This window comes from Ovis canadensis, chromosome 17 (assembly GCF_042477335.2).
Source record: "Ovis canadensis isolate MfBH-ARS-UI-01 breed Bighorn chromosome 17, ARS-UI_OviCan_v2, whole genome shotgun sequence".
NCBI lineage: Eukaryota > Metazoa > Chordata > Mammalia > Artiodactyla > Bovidae > Ovis > Ovis canadensis.
This window is the reverse complement of record NC_091261.1, coordinates 71,995,479-72,008,158: the sequence shown is the minus strand read 5'-3', so window position 1 is coordinate 72,008,158 and position 12,680 is coordinate 71,995,479. Positions and strand designations below refer to the sequence as shown.

General features: G+C 45.5%; 1 protein-coding gene across 2 annotated transcripts in view; it reads left to right on the top strand.

Moving 5' to 3' along the window:
* RPH3A (rabphilin 3A) overlaps nt 1-12,680 on the top strand; it is a 277,387-nt gene that overhangs the window by 202,840 nt on the left and 61,867 nt on the right. The window contains exons 3-4 of one of the 2 annotated variants that reach the window (XM_070289352.1): nt 9,069-9,131; nt 11,055-11,143. In XM_070289352.1, coding sequence (XP_070145453.1) covers nt 11,073-11,143 — 71 coding nt within the window. In that variant the 5' untranslated portion in view covers nt 9,069-9,131; nt 11,055-11,072. The remainder of the gene's footprint in view (nt 1-9,068; nt 9,132-11,054; nt 11,144-12,680) is intronic. The other variant, XM_070289353.1, reaches the window with a different exon arrangement.

Here is a 12,680-nt window from a genome sequence, read left to right as displayed (position 1 = left end):
AGCAGGGGTGTAGGTAGGTGTTGGTGGCCCGAAGTAGAGGGTGTGGGTGACAGTGAATGTGACTTGTGTTTGTGTGTGTTGAGGTGGAGAGGCAAGCAAAGCTCTTCCTGACCCCTGATCGCCTCTTCTTCCAAGGGTGAAATGAAATATGCATTTTCCCATGGCAGGGCGCATCTGAGACCAGAGTACTGAATCTCTCTGTCTTATGAATGGAAACTGGCCTTGCTTGCTTGATGAGAGAGTCAGACATGTGAAATGTGAGGAGTTTTGCTCACATGTAAGAGGAAAGTCTGTGAACTTGAAGCATTCCTTTGCAAATGCACAAAGAGGCCATTTCAGAAAATCTCAGAGCCCTCTTCACAACAGTCCCAGCAGGTAGTTCTGCTGTGTATGCTTGACCGGCTCCAGTGAATGGGGACTCATTACTTCTCAAAGTAGCACATCCTCCTTTTGATACCTCTGATGGTATCAGCTCTAACAAGAGCTGGATTTTATTTGTTTTGGTTTGGGGGATTTGGGGCCACACCGTGTGGCTTGCGGGATCTTAAGTTCCCTGACCAGGGTTCGAACCCATATCTCCTGCAGTAGAAGTACTGAGTCCTAACCACCGGACTGCCAGGGAATACCCAAGAGCTGTTCGTTACCTTATGCCAGACTTTCCCTCACTGTGCCTTTCACTTGTTGGTGCCAGATCTAGCTAGGCAGCTGTGTTATATGAGTGGTTGTCCAGAGTAATGGTCAGGAGTATTGGTATCAAGGGCAGATACACCTGGATTTATCCCTGGTTGGCTCTGCCATCGCTGGAGAAGGGATAGGCTACTCACTCCAGTATGTTTGGGCTTCCCTTGTGGCTCAGTGGGTAAAGAATCACCTTCAATGCAGGAGACCTGGGTTTGATCCCTGGGTTGGGAAGATCCCCTGGAGAAGGGAACGGCTACCCACTCCAATATTCTGGCTTGGAGAATTCCATGGACTGTATAGTCCATGGGGTCACAAAGTGTCAGACGTGACTGAGCGACTTTCACTTAAAAGAACAAATATTGTATTATTTGCAACAATAGTCAAGATAACAGAGTGGTCAGAAGGCTCATTTATACAAGACCTGGATCTAGGAATATCTTTGGATTTTCTACCTGCTACCATGTGACCCTGACAAACCAGGGCCTCTGTTTCCTTATCTGTAAAATGGGAGTGCTATGTCTCTTATCTATGATTTGTGAAAGTGCTCCTCAGATGAGAGGATGCTGTTTTTTTCCACGGGATAAATACCCCTCTCTGTTCTGAGTATTTCATCCCTGAGGCAGAGGAGGGATTAGGGTGACACTTGTGGTCTCTGTGACATGAGGAGAGTTAGTTTAGGGCTGCAAATAAGTCAGTTCCAACTGAGTTTTAATCAGAATGAATGGTGTTGCAACTTGAGCCTGAGTGGCAGCCACAGGCCATTAAGCTAAATTACTTGTTTTAATACGCAGACCTGTCTAATCACATTTTCCTGTTTGGGGCTGTGTGTGTCTGTGCAAGTGTGCGCAAGTGCAGAAATCAATCCTGAGCTTTTCCTCTTCTCCTTACTCACCACAATGGAGCTGGAGCAGAGATAAACTCGATTAACAACACAACAAAGGCAAGCTTCCCCTTTATCAAGGAATCAGGTAATTGGCTGGGCTGTGCAGGGAGCCCTGAAGAGTGTTCTGTTAATAGTGTCTGCCTTTGTGTTGTATTGTTCGGTATTTGGGTGTGTAGACTCAGGATTCAGAGGGATTTGTAACCTAGGGAAAGAGGGAAATGATGGGGGCACCTCCCTCTAGCATGAGACATTTTCCCCAGGAAGATCAATTCTGGATGCCCTGCCCTGCTTCCAGTGTGTGTCCTGTGTTTTCTGCTGTGGACTCATTTTGAATGCACACACTGTTATGGTTTATTGGCTGTGTGTCCTTGGACAAATGACCTTACCTCTCTGGGCTTCAGTTTTCTGATCTGTAAAAGTGGGTAACAAAAGCTCCTTTTTTTCTAGGATCTTTATGAAGATACAACTAGATATTGCACATGAAACATTTAGCGCAGTTACCCGCTCATAGTGAGTCCAGAAAGGATGGGTTAGATTGTGCTGTGGTAGCAGTGATCCTCAACGCTGCAAGGACCGAGACAACAGAGGCAACAGCAGAGACTCACTCATGCCACCTGGATAGGGTGGGTTAGCAGTGGGTGTCTGCTCTGCATTTGTCCCCACATAGGGACCCAGACTGAGGGGGGAGCTCCATCCTCATCCACCTACGATTGTCAGGACAGGAAAAGGGGAAAGTGGTGACGTGAGCACTTGCTGTAGAGTTTCCACCTGGAAATTTTTTTTTTTTTTTTGGCCAAAACAGTTTGTGTTCCAGCTTTCCAGGGAGAGGGAAGAGCAATCCTATTGCACTGTGGGAAGTCAGAAATATTTAGTTATCAGCACTAATGGCAACCATGATGATCTAGTCACTAAGCTGTATCTGACTCTTGAGACCCCATGGACTGTAGCCTGCCAGGCTCCTCTGTCCATGGGGTTCTCCAGGCAAGAATACTAGAGCAGGTTGCCATTTCCTTCTCCATAGCACTCTCAAATAATCCTTGTGTTAGTACAGTTATATTGTTGTTATCATAATAACAGAATGCATTTTGTTGTTGTTTTTATTTCCATCATTCATTATCATGCTTCACATACTTAATCTGGCTTCAAGAATCCTGAGACATTTCCTACTCGTGCCAAAGTTGGGTTCCCATTTCTTTAAGAAAACATAACTGATATTTTTATTAATAATAAATAAATGATAGTTCCCTCTTACAAGAGGATGACTTGTGTCAGGCCTCATCTCATTTAATCTTCACAATTCTATTTTGAGATGGGTCCTATTATTGTCGCCACTCTACAGAAGAGGAAACAGGTTCGGGAAGATGAATCCACTTGTCAGGCTCATAAATGGCAGAATGGACTTGGCCCTCCCAACTCATACCCTAAGTCACCTTGCTGAACTGTCTGCTAAGAATATGTGGTCTTAGCCTCTGGATCTTTAACTGGAAGCAGGAGTTGTCTGGGTGGAGAGTGCTGAAGATGCTATGCACTGTCCTTGTTGACCCGCAGAAACAGGCGTTCATCATTGGGACCTATTCACTCTTTTCTGTTTTCCCCTTTTCCCAGCCCTACAATCACCCCAGGCTCCATCCCCTTGAATTTCTCCATTCCTTAAATATTCCATGTTCACTGAAGCCTCTGAATATTTGCTCACTCTGTTTCCCCATCTTTTCCTTCAGTCTTCATGTCTAGCATACTCCAGCTCATCCTTCAGGGAGCAGTCCCAGTCTTCCCCATTTTGGGAAGGACCCGCCCCACCCCCACCCCCAGACAGAGCCAATCCCATAACCTGTCTGCTTCCACGGCATTTTGTACATTAATAAATCTAAACATTTTCTAGACACACACACACACAATGCAGTCCATTTGGAGGAGGGAAGAAATTAGTCTTTGTTTTTAATTAATGCCAGTTCTCTCATCCTAGCTTTTAATACTGGCACCTCATTTGTCTTATTAAGCACTTAGTTTTGCTTTTAATTAGTGCTGTTTATTGTCACTGAATTTTAATTGTCAGTGCAGGGTCTCAGCAGGCCTTGGTGAGGATGCATTACAAATGTTTCTTGCCCTCTTGCATAACCTCAGCTTGGATGGCAGTGCCTCTGAAGTAAAGAGGGGGCATTTTTGGGGGTGTGGGTGGATGAAGATGGATTTTTTTCCCCCAGACTTCAGCCAATTCTGGTTTTCTTTGAGATCCCCATTTGCTCCAAGGTAGCTGGTTTATAAAGACACATAGAGGTTAGGAGGGTTATAATGACAGAAATTCAATTCAAATTTGACTTCAGGAGGAAAAAAAAGGGAACATATTCGTTCATATGTTCAACATATGGTAGCCAAGACAGACCATGAGGAATTCAGGTGTGGCTGAATCCAGCATTCCAACAGTGTCGTCAGGAACCAGTCACTCTCCATCTCTCAACTCTACTTTCATCCCTTGACAGACCTTTCCCATGTGGTGCCAAAAAGTGACCAACAGCAGCTCCAGGCTTCTGTTCTATCAATTTAGCAATCACAGTGGAAAAAGAATGCTTCTTTCCACATAGTTCCAGCAAGTCTTAGGGTATACCTTCACTGGTCCAGACCGGGACATGTGCCTATCCCCGAGTCCATGAGGCATATAATACACTGATTGATTAGAGATGATCTTTGGTCCACCTTTAGGGACCAGGTTTGGGTAATCTCCATCTAAGCCACGCAAATTGATACGAGAGAGGGATGGTTTCCAAAAGGAAAATTGGGGGTGCTGTTACTTTAAAAAAAAAAAAAAGAAGGGATAAGTGCTGGACAGGAAAAAGCAAGAAATCTCTACCCCAGGTATCCACTGCAGTGTCTCACTCAGGCCTAAAAAACACCTAGAAATTAGACATGTGTTCTTCTCCGCAGTCCTACCCTCAAATAACACTAACAGTGACCTCTTTCCCTAATCCTTAAAAAGTATTTTGTATTACCAGGCCTCTGCACATGTATTAACCCTTTGGCTCTTCCCCAAAACCCTGTGAAGTTGGCATGACAAAGATGGGAATTTTTACGTCCTTATGATGCTGAAACTGAGGCCCAGAATGACTAAACGAGATGCCAGGAAATGAATAGAGGAGCTAAGGTCAGATCCCAGACTTTGGGTCCAAGGCCAGGAATTGTTCCACAACATGGGCTGCTCCATCAGCCAGATCTTGCTGCATAACAAAGCAACCCACAAATGAGTGAATTAGAACAACAGCCAATTGTTTATCTCAAGATTGTTTAGAGTCAGTGACTGGGTTCAGTTCACCTGGGTGGTTCTTCCGGTCTAGGCCAGACTTGGTTGATCTTGGCTGGGCTTGTTCACTTCTGTGGTCAGCTGGTATGTTAGCTGGGACTGGCCAGTTTATGAAGGAGCAGCTGCATAGGCTAGGGCAACTGTGACCCTTACAACGTGGTCTCTGCAAATTGCCAGAGTTGTAGAGCAGTGGGGGATGAGCTCTGTGCCTGCCTTAAAAACCCATAAAATCCTGTGGGATTTTTTTGAGGGCTTATGGAACCATCTGTTATGTGATATGGTGATGGGAGAACCCTGGGGAGATGACAGTGAATTTGCTGTGTTTCAAGGCTGGCAGCACAGAGATGCCTTCATCTGGAGCATCTCTCAGACTTGTTTCTGTCCTCATCTTGGACACCAACCAGCTCAGCATGGAAGGAGTCAAAGTCTTGTCATTCCAGATTTGGCCAGGTTCAGGGGAGGCCGGGGATGACCCAACTGGTTCTGGAAGCAAAGAGAAAGCCAGCAGCAGCCTGCACCCCCTGGATGAAACTGAGGTAAAGGATACTGGGGCTCTGAGAGAGTGGAATGGCAAGGCTTGCAGGCAGGTGGAGGCATGCTCAGCTCTGTCAAGTACAGTAGACGGGGCAAGAGACCCCCACCTTTTTCTCACTGGACCAAGTGTCCTTGCCATGGCAAAGGTATGTAGGAACCATGCTGCTGCTGCTGCTAAGTCACTTCAGTCGTGTCTGACTCTGTGTGATGGCACAGATGGCAGCCCACCAGGCTCCTCCATCCCCGGGATTCTCCAGGCAAGAACACTGGAGTGGGTTGCCATTGCCTTCTCCTGTAGGAACCATGAGTGCCTATCAAATAATCAAAGCGGAATGCATGGTTGAGACAGAATAGGATATATTCAGTTCACTTCTCAAAGTCCTTCTGTGGCTTGTACATCACTCAGAGTAGAAGCTTAAGTGGTCCTGATGGTCCGACCTCCACTGCTTCATGACCTGCATGACCTCCACTGCTGCTTCAGCTGCCACTCATCTCCCCCTTGCTCACTCCACTCCAGCCACTCTGCCCTCCTTATCATTTCTCCAACTAACCAGGTACATACCCACCCCGGGGCCTTGGTACTTGCTTCTCCCCTCCACTTAGAATGCTCTGCCTCAAGATAGCCACATGGCTCAGTCCATTACCCACTTCAGGTCTTTGCTCAAATGTAATTTCTCAGTGGGCCTCCACCTTTTCTTTTTTTAAACTACATTGCACAGCTGTGGAATCTTAGTTCTCCAACTAGGGATTGAATCCAGGCCCCTGGCAGTGAGAGCACTAAACACTGGACCACCAGGGAATTCCCTAGATCACTTATTTAAAATCAAACTTCCCTCTCATTCACCAACCCTCCTTTGTTTTTCTCTAAAGCACTCAATCACCAGCTGACACGCTTTCATTTGACTTACTGTTTCCCCACTAGAAGGGAAGCTCCATGAGGACAAAGATTTTCCTTTTTTATTTGTTTTAATGCTGTATCCCTAGTGCCTAGACCAGTGTCTGCCACAGAGTAATAGATATTCTATAATTTTTTGTTTATTCTTCCCGTTTCTCAAGAGAAGCTGGCAATCTGTATTTTAAATTAAATCCTGTGCCTTTAAAATACTGGGTTACTCTTACTTTTAAAAACTATTGCACGGGCCAAACAAAACATACTTTCAGCCTGGATGCTGTTGTGAAGTCCCCCCAGCCCCACTTCACTCCTGTTTGGAGCCCTTAGTGTAAGTCGCATATCCCATCCCATCAGGCAGTCTGAGTGATTCCCCGCCACCCCCAGATTCCTAATTGAGTAGAGACAGGCTGGACTCAGGGGGAGAGGAACAGCGCAGGAAAAGAGACACAGAGATGGAATCGATTTGATGCCATCCAAGCTGGTGGCTGCAGGTTCTGCTGTGAAGCATCTGGTTTAATTCCAGCTCGGGGCTGGGAGACTGACTGTGGCATTGAACTCCACGCAGACAGCTGCAGCCCATGCTGGGTCCCTGCAGTGCCCTGAAGTGCCACGTGCAGGGCCGCCACCAGCCCAGCCCAGCCCTGCCGCGTCATGCTTAGACACCTGCTGTGACTCTGAAGCTTGATGGACGTTCCGGGTTGTTGTTGTTTGTTGTTGTTGTTGTTTCTGTTCAACTAAACCCAGCAGAAGACCTTGGAGATTCTGGGGAATGGAGGCGCAGTTCCTTAACAAACAGTGCTGATGGGAGCCGGGGGAGAAGTAGGTAGAACAAAATGCACGGGGAGAAAGGCAGGGTTCTGGAATCTTTTCTGGGCTTGGCACTGGGTCTTTGAGTCATTTTAAAATGCAGGTGATTTAAAGATTAGTACCAAGCTGTGGAGGTGGGCAGATCTGGAACAAGGCCTGGCTCTGTCACTTATACGCAGATTTACTGAGTACCTGCTGCACTCACTGGGCTCTAGGACTTGTGTGGAGATTCATTGAACATCTACTGTATACCACACTCCTGCAGAGTGAAAACGTAAGGCCCCTTATTCAAATACTATAAAACATTTTGCGATGATGACAGCAAAGCATTAAGCCAAGTGTGGGCTCATCTAAGCACAGGGTCGTTCTAAGTTCAGGGTCCTTCCAGACATGGGTCCAAAGCTTCGTGAATTTGGTTCCACATGCACTGGAGTCACTGCTGAACAAATACACACCTAGGCCCTGTTCTCACGGATCTTATGGAATAGGTGGGGATATTCACAAACAGTGAATAAGTTAAAAAATAATAATAATTACGTATCTTGATAAATATCATAGAGGAAACAAACAGTGAGAATTAAGTAAGCAGTGAGAGGAGGTGACTTAGAGGGTGCAGTCTGTGAAGGCTTCTTGGAGGAGGTGACATTTGAACAGAGACCAGCAGAGCATTAGTAGAAACCAGCTATGCAAGAGTAAGAGGAAGAAGCTATCCAGGCAGAGACACAGCAAAGGCAAACACTTGGCAGCTGGAGAAGCCAGCATGACTGGAGCATAGTCCAAGATCTAGGAACAGTAGCAGGTAGAAGGTCATGACGGTTCTTTGAGGTCACAGAGAGAGTCTTAAATCTTATATGCATTGGACAGCCAATAAATTGAAGTAATTTATTATTTTAAAATTATCTTTAAAAAAATACACTTATTTTTGAATAGCTAAAGTGTCCTCATGGTTGCAAATACAAAGGGGTATCATGTGACAATTCTTCCCATCTCAGGCCCAGCCTCCCAGGCTCCCTCCATAGAGGCCAATGGTATTGTCCATTTCTTGTGTGTTCCTTTCAGAGATGCTTTATGCCTATACAACCTAAACATGCACATTATCCTACTTGCCCTGTTTACACAATAGTGTTGTTCTCGAACAGTGTTCTCTGTCTTGGCCTTGCCGCTGGACAAGTAATCTTGTTGACCTATCCGTACCCATCATAAATTCTCATTATTCTTGGCAGCTGTGAAGCCCTCCACCACACAGATGCCCCAGCATCCTGCTAGCCAGCGCTTGTTACTAGGCATTTAGATTGCTTCCTTGAGGGGCTTCAAGAAGGTCCTTGGGAAGTCCACTTAAACTCTCTGTGACTCAGTTACTCATCTGTGAAATGGGATAAGGACATTTACCTCCTAAATCTATTTTGAGGATTGTTGTTATTCAGTCACTATGTCATGTCCAACTCTTTGCGGCCCCATGAACTGCAGCACAGCAGGCTTCCCTTTCCTTCACTATTTCCCAGAGTTTGCCCAAACTCATGTCCACTGAGTCAGTGATACCATCCATCCGTCTCATCCTCTTCTGCCTCCTTCTCCTCCTACCTTCAATCTTTCCCAGCATCAGGGTCTTTTCCAATGAGTTGGCTCTTTACATCAGGTGGCCAAAGTATTGGAGCTTTAGCATCAGTCCTTCCAGTGAATATTTAGGGTTGATTTCCTTTAAGATTGACTGGTTTGATCTCCTTGCTGTCCAAGGGGCTCTCAAGAGTCTTCTCCAGCACCACAATTTGAAAGCATCAATTTTTTGGCACTCAGCCCTCTTTGTGGTCCATCTCTCACATCCATACATGACTACTGGAAAAACTATAGCTTTGACTATGTGGACCTTTTGAGAATTAAATGAGTTAAAACCTGAAAGGCAGTTAGCAGGTATCAAACCCTTGATATTTGAACTAGTGATTGTTGCTGTTGTTTCTTTCATTCCTTGGTGCTCACAACAGGGCTGTGGTGGACCCTTTGCTGTGGTGCCCAGTAGAGAGCTGAGCCTCTGGCTTCCAGGAAAGGTAATTATTTTATGCTTTCTGAACTTGCCGCTGCCTCACTAGATTTAAGCCAGGGCTTTGGCTCTAACAGAGCATGTGATCTCCAGACAGGGGTCTGGGTGGGCAGGTGTCTGTTCTGAGCATCAGAATTTGGAGATCAGCGTTCCTGGGCGGGGACTGGGTATCACCCGTCCCATCCCTTCATCCCCACCTCCTGGGATCCGCCAAGGGCACTGTTGCATCTTGCTTCAGGAGGCGATGCATTCAAATGAACGCTTGGCTGTTCCAGTCAAGGGCAGCCGAGGAAGCTCATTACTGAGGACTGAGGACTGGGGTCCCCAGCAGGGACCAGGGGACCCCCAGGAGCCCGGGCAGCCTCATTCAGCTCTTGGCACAGGCAGTAATGAGAAGTTAAGGTTCTTTTCAGCATATTTTCTTTGCAACAGGAGTCATTGCTCCTTTTTCTATTTTCAGAGTGGAAACAATGAAACGGTCATATTATTCTAGGAAGATTATGTTAACCACCTGGGAACAGATGAAATGGCTTTTCTGTAAGGGGTCTTTCCTGTATCCAATCATCAGAGCCCTTCATCCCGACCCCACCCATGTGAATATTTAATAATTGCACTGGTTGCAGAATAGGAAAGATAGTTCTCTCCCTGTTCCCCTCCCAACTGCTCATCTGTTCAGCTTCCTAGCGAAAAGGACTGTGATGTAACAAGAACTTCAGTGAAATCAGGACCCGCTGGACCCCATGACCTACCTTCCAAAACTTTCTAAAATGATAAATTAAATGTGATCTCCATGGTCTCTTTCCCCTTACTCTTTGGCTATACCTGGGGGAGCAGGGAGGAGTGGAGGTCCAGAAAGAACACAAGTTCGCCTAAGTTCAGCTGGACTTGCTTAGCATTGATGAAGACCCATTCACGCATTCAATAATTATTTACTAAATGCCTTCTCCATGCCAGGAGCTATGCTGGGTGTTGGAGATTAAACAGAGAACAAAACAGGAAGAGTTCTGCAAGAAGCTTACATTTTAGCGGAGATTCCAACTGTGTGATGCTGTTTTCACAAGCTCCCTGGTCACTGTGTGGAGCATAGACTGGGGTGGGCCAAGAGCAGAAGCAGGGAGACATTGAAGCAGCTCCTGTAGTAAGGCAGGCTGGGGCAGCAGAGATTTGGGTCAGCACAGGAGCAAATTGGGCAGAGAATATTGGGAAGATTCTGGCTCTATTTATGACAATTAAGCCATGACTTTCTGATGGCTTGGGTGTAGAGTTTTAAAAAGAAAGCAAGCCAGGGATGAATCTAGCATTTGAGACCTCAAAACTCTGAGAGACGGGTTTTGCCTTTTTTTTTTTTTTTTTAACCTACCCAAGGCCAAGTTGACTAGTACATGAGCCAGATGACATCCTCTAGTAGAAGTATCCTGGATTGGAGTTAAGAGCTCTGCCCAGGTGGCTCTAGTGTTAAACAGCCCACCTGCAGGAGGCAAAAGAGATGCAGATTTGATCCCTGGGTGGGGAAGATCCCCTGGAGGAGGGCATGGCAACCCTCCAGTATTCTTGGCAATATTCCAGTATCCTTGCCTGGAGAATCCCCACGGACAGAGGAGCCTGGCAGGCTACAGTCCATGGCGGGGGCAGAGAGTTGGACACAACTAAAGCGACTTAGCATGCACATACACACCCTTCCTCTTGTATCAAAAATGAATGGGAGGAACACAGATTAAAGGGAAAGAGTTCTTCATTCTGATCCATTTCTGCCAAAAGGGGGCTGTGACAGTTCCCCTCTTGGTCCTGAAGGTCCCATCTGGAAAGCGGAGAAGCTGGATGAAGCTCTGTTTCTTCCCCATACCACTCAGACATAGACAAGGGACCTGAGAAATAAGGAGTGATTGAATGACTGCTTGCATGATGACCTTTCTGGACTGATGTTTTCCAGGGGTGCTGGGCTTTGGCCATGACTGACACCGTGTTCAGCAGCAGCTCAAGCCGTTGGATGTGTCCCAGTGACCGACCCCTGCAAACAAAGTAAGTCACTGGGTATTCCTGGAAGTCATCTGCTTAGGGGCAATGAGGTTCTGATCTACACTTGAAGGAGGAGAGTAGTAGAGATAAAAAGAGAACTTCCATCCATGGGGTGAGGGAAAAAAGAAGCTGGTGGGAGTTCTGTTGTGGAAACTCCTCCACTGATTTTACTACTTTGCAAAGTTGGAGTAACAAGATGAAACTCTGAGCTCCATGCCCTAAATGAGAGGTGGTCTGGTGAAATGGAAAGAGCACTAACCTATTGGTTAGAATCAGACTTGATTCTGGTCCTAAATCTGAACTAATTTACTAGATGAGTCTCTTTCCCTTCTTTGGGCCTCAGTTTATCATCAATTAAATAAGGAAGTTGGACTCGATCAGAGGTTGCAAACTGGCAGGCCACCAGCTGACTGTGACTTGCAGAAATGTATTTTTTAGTTTTGGCCTGATCATTTAAAAATCGGGAAATTCACATAAAAATAACTTCACATTCTGTATTAAGAAATTATTATACCTGAATCGGTGGTGTATTGGCCCTGTACCTTGCTGGTCCTTAGAGCTGTTGTTAAATTTGCAGGAATTTTGCAAGTCGGTTGTTAAATGTGACTGTTACTAAAAACTAAGTTGTATAGTTTTATAATTAAATTATATTAGACAAGGGTGGTGAATACTCAGCATTAATCATTTCTTACTTATTTTACTACATTTTGCGATTCTCTGTGTTACTTGTCTGTGATACGTGTATAGTGAAACACTGTCTAGTAGTATGGTACTGCATGTTTCCTCCCAGCTTTGCATTTAGTGATATTGTATAGGTATTCGAAATCAGCCCCAGTGGGGTTTTTCTCCAGAAGTGCAACTGTTAAACATTCACCAGCATACCACCGCCTAAAGACCTTGACAATCTACGTCTGTTGTTTATCATCACTGAAGATTTTCACTCAAAGGTCTTATTTTTTGAACGCTTGGTAATTTTTAAAATTTATTTATTTTTAATGGAAGGATAATTGCTTTACAATACTGGTTGGATTTCTGCCATACATCAGTATGGATTCACCATAGGTGTACATATGTCCCCTCCATCTTGAACTTCCCTCCCACCTCCAACCCTTTCCCATCCTTCTAGATTGTTGCAGAGCCCCAGTTTGAGTTCCCCGGGTCAGGCAGCAAATTCCCCTTGGCTCTCTGTTTTACTATGCTGGTGTTTATGTGTCCGTGCTCCTCTCTCCGTTATCCTACCCTCCCTACCACCCTTGCCCACTAGTCTCTTCTCTATGTCTACGTCTCCACTGCTGCCCTGCAAACAGGTTCATCAGTACCATCTTTCTAGATTCCACATATATATGTTAATATATGATATTTCTTTTTCTCTTTCTGACTTACTTCACTCTATATGATAGGCTCTAGGTTCATCCACCTCATTAGAACTGGCTCTAATGTGTTCTTTTCTTTATGGCCAAGTAGTATTCCATTGTCTGTATGTACCACAGCTTCTTTATCATGATTGCTTGGTAGTGTTTTATTGTGAGCTCAACCTGTG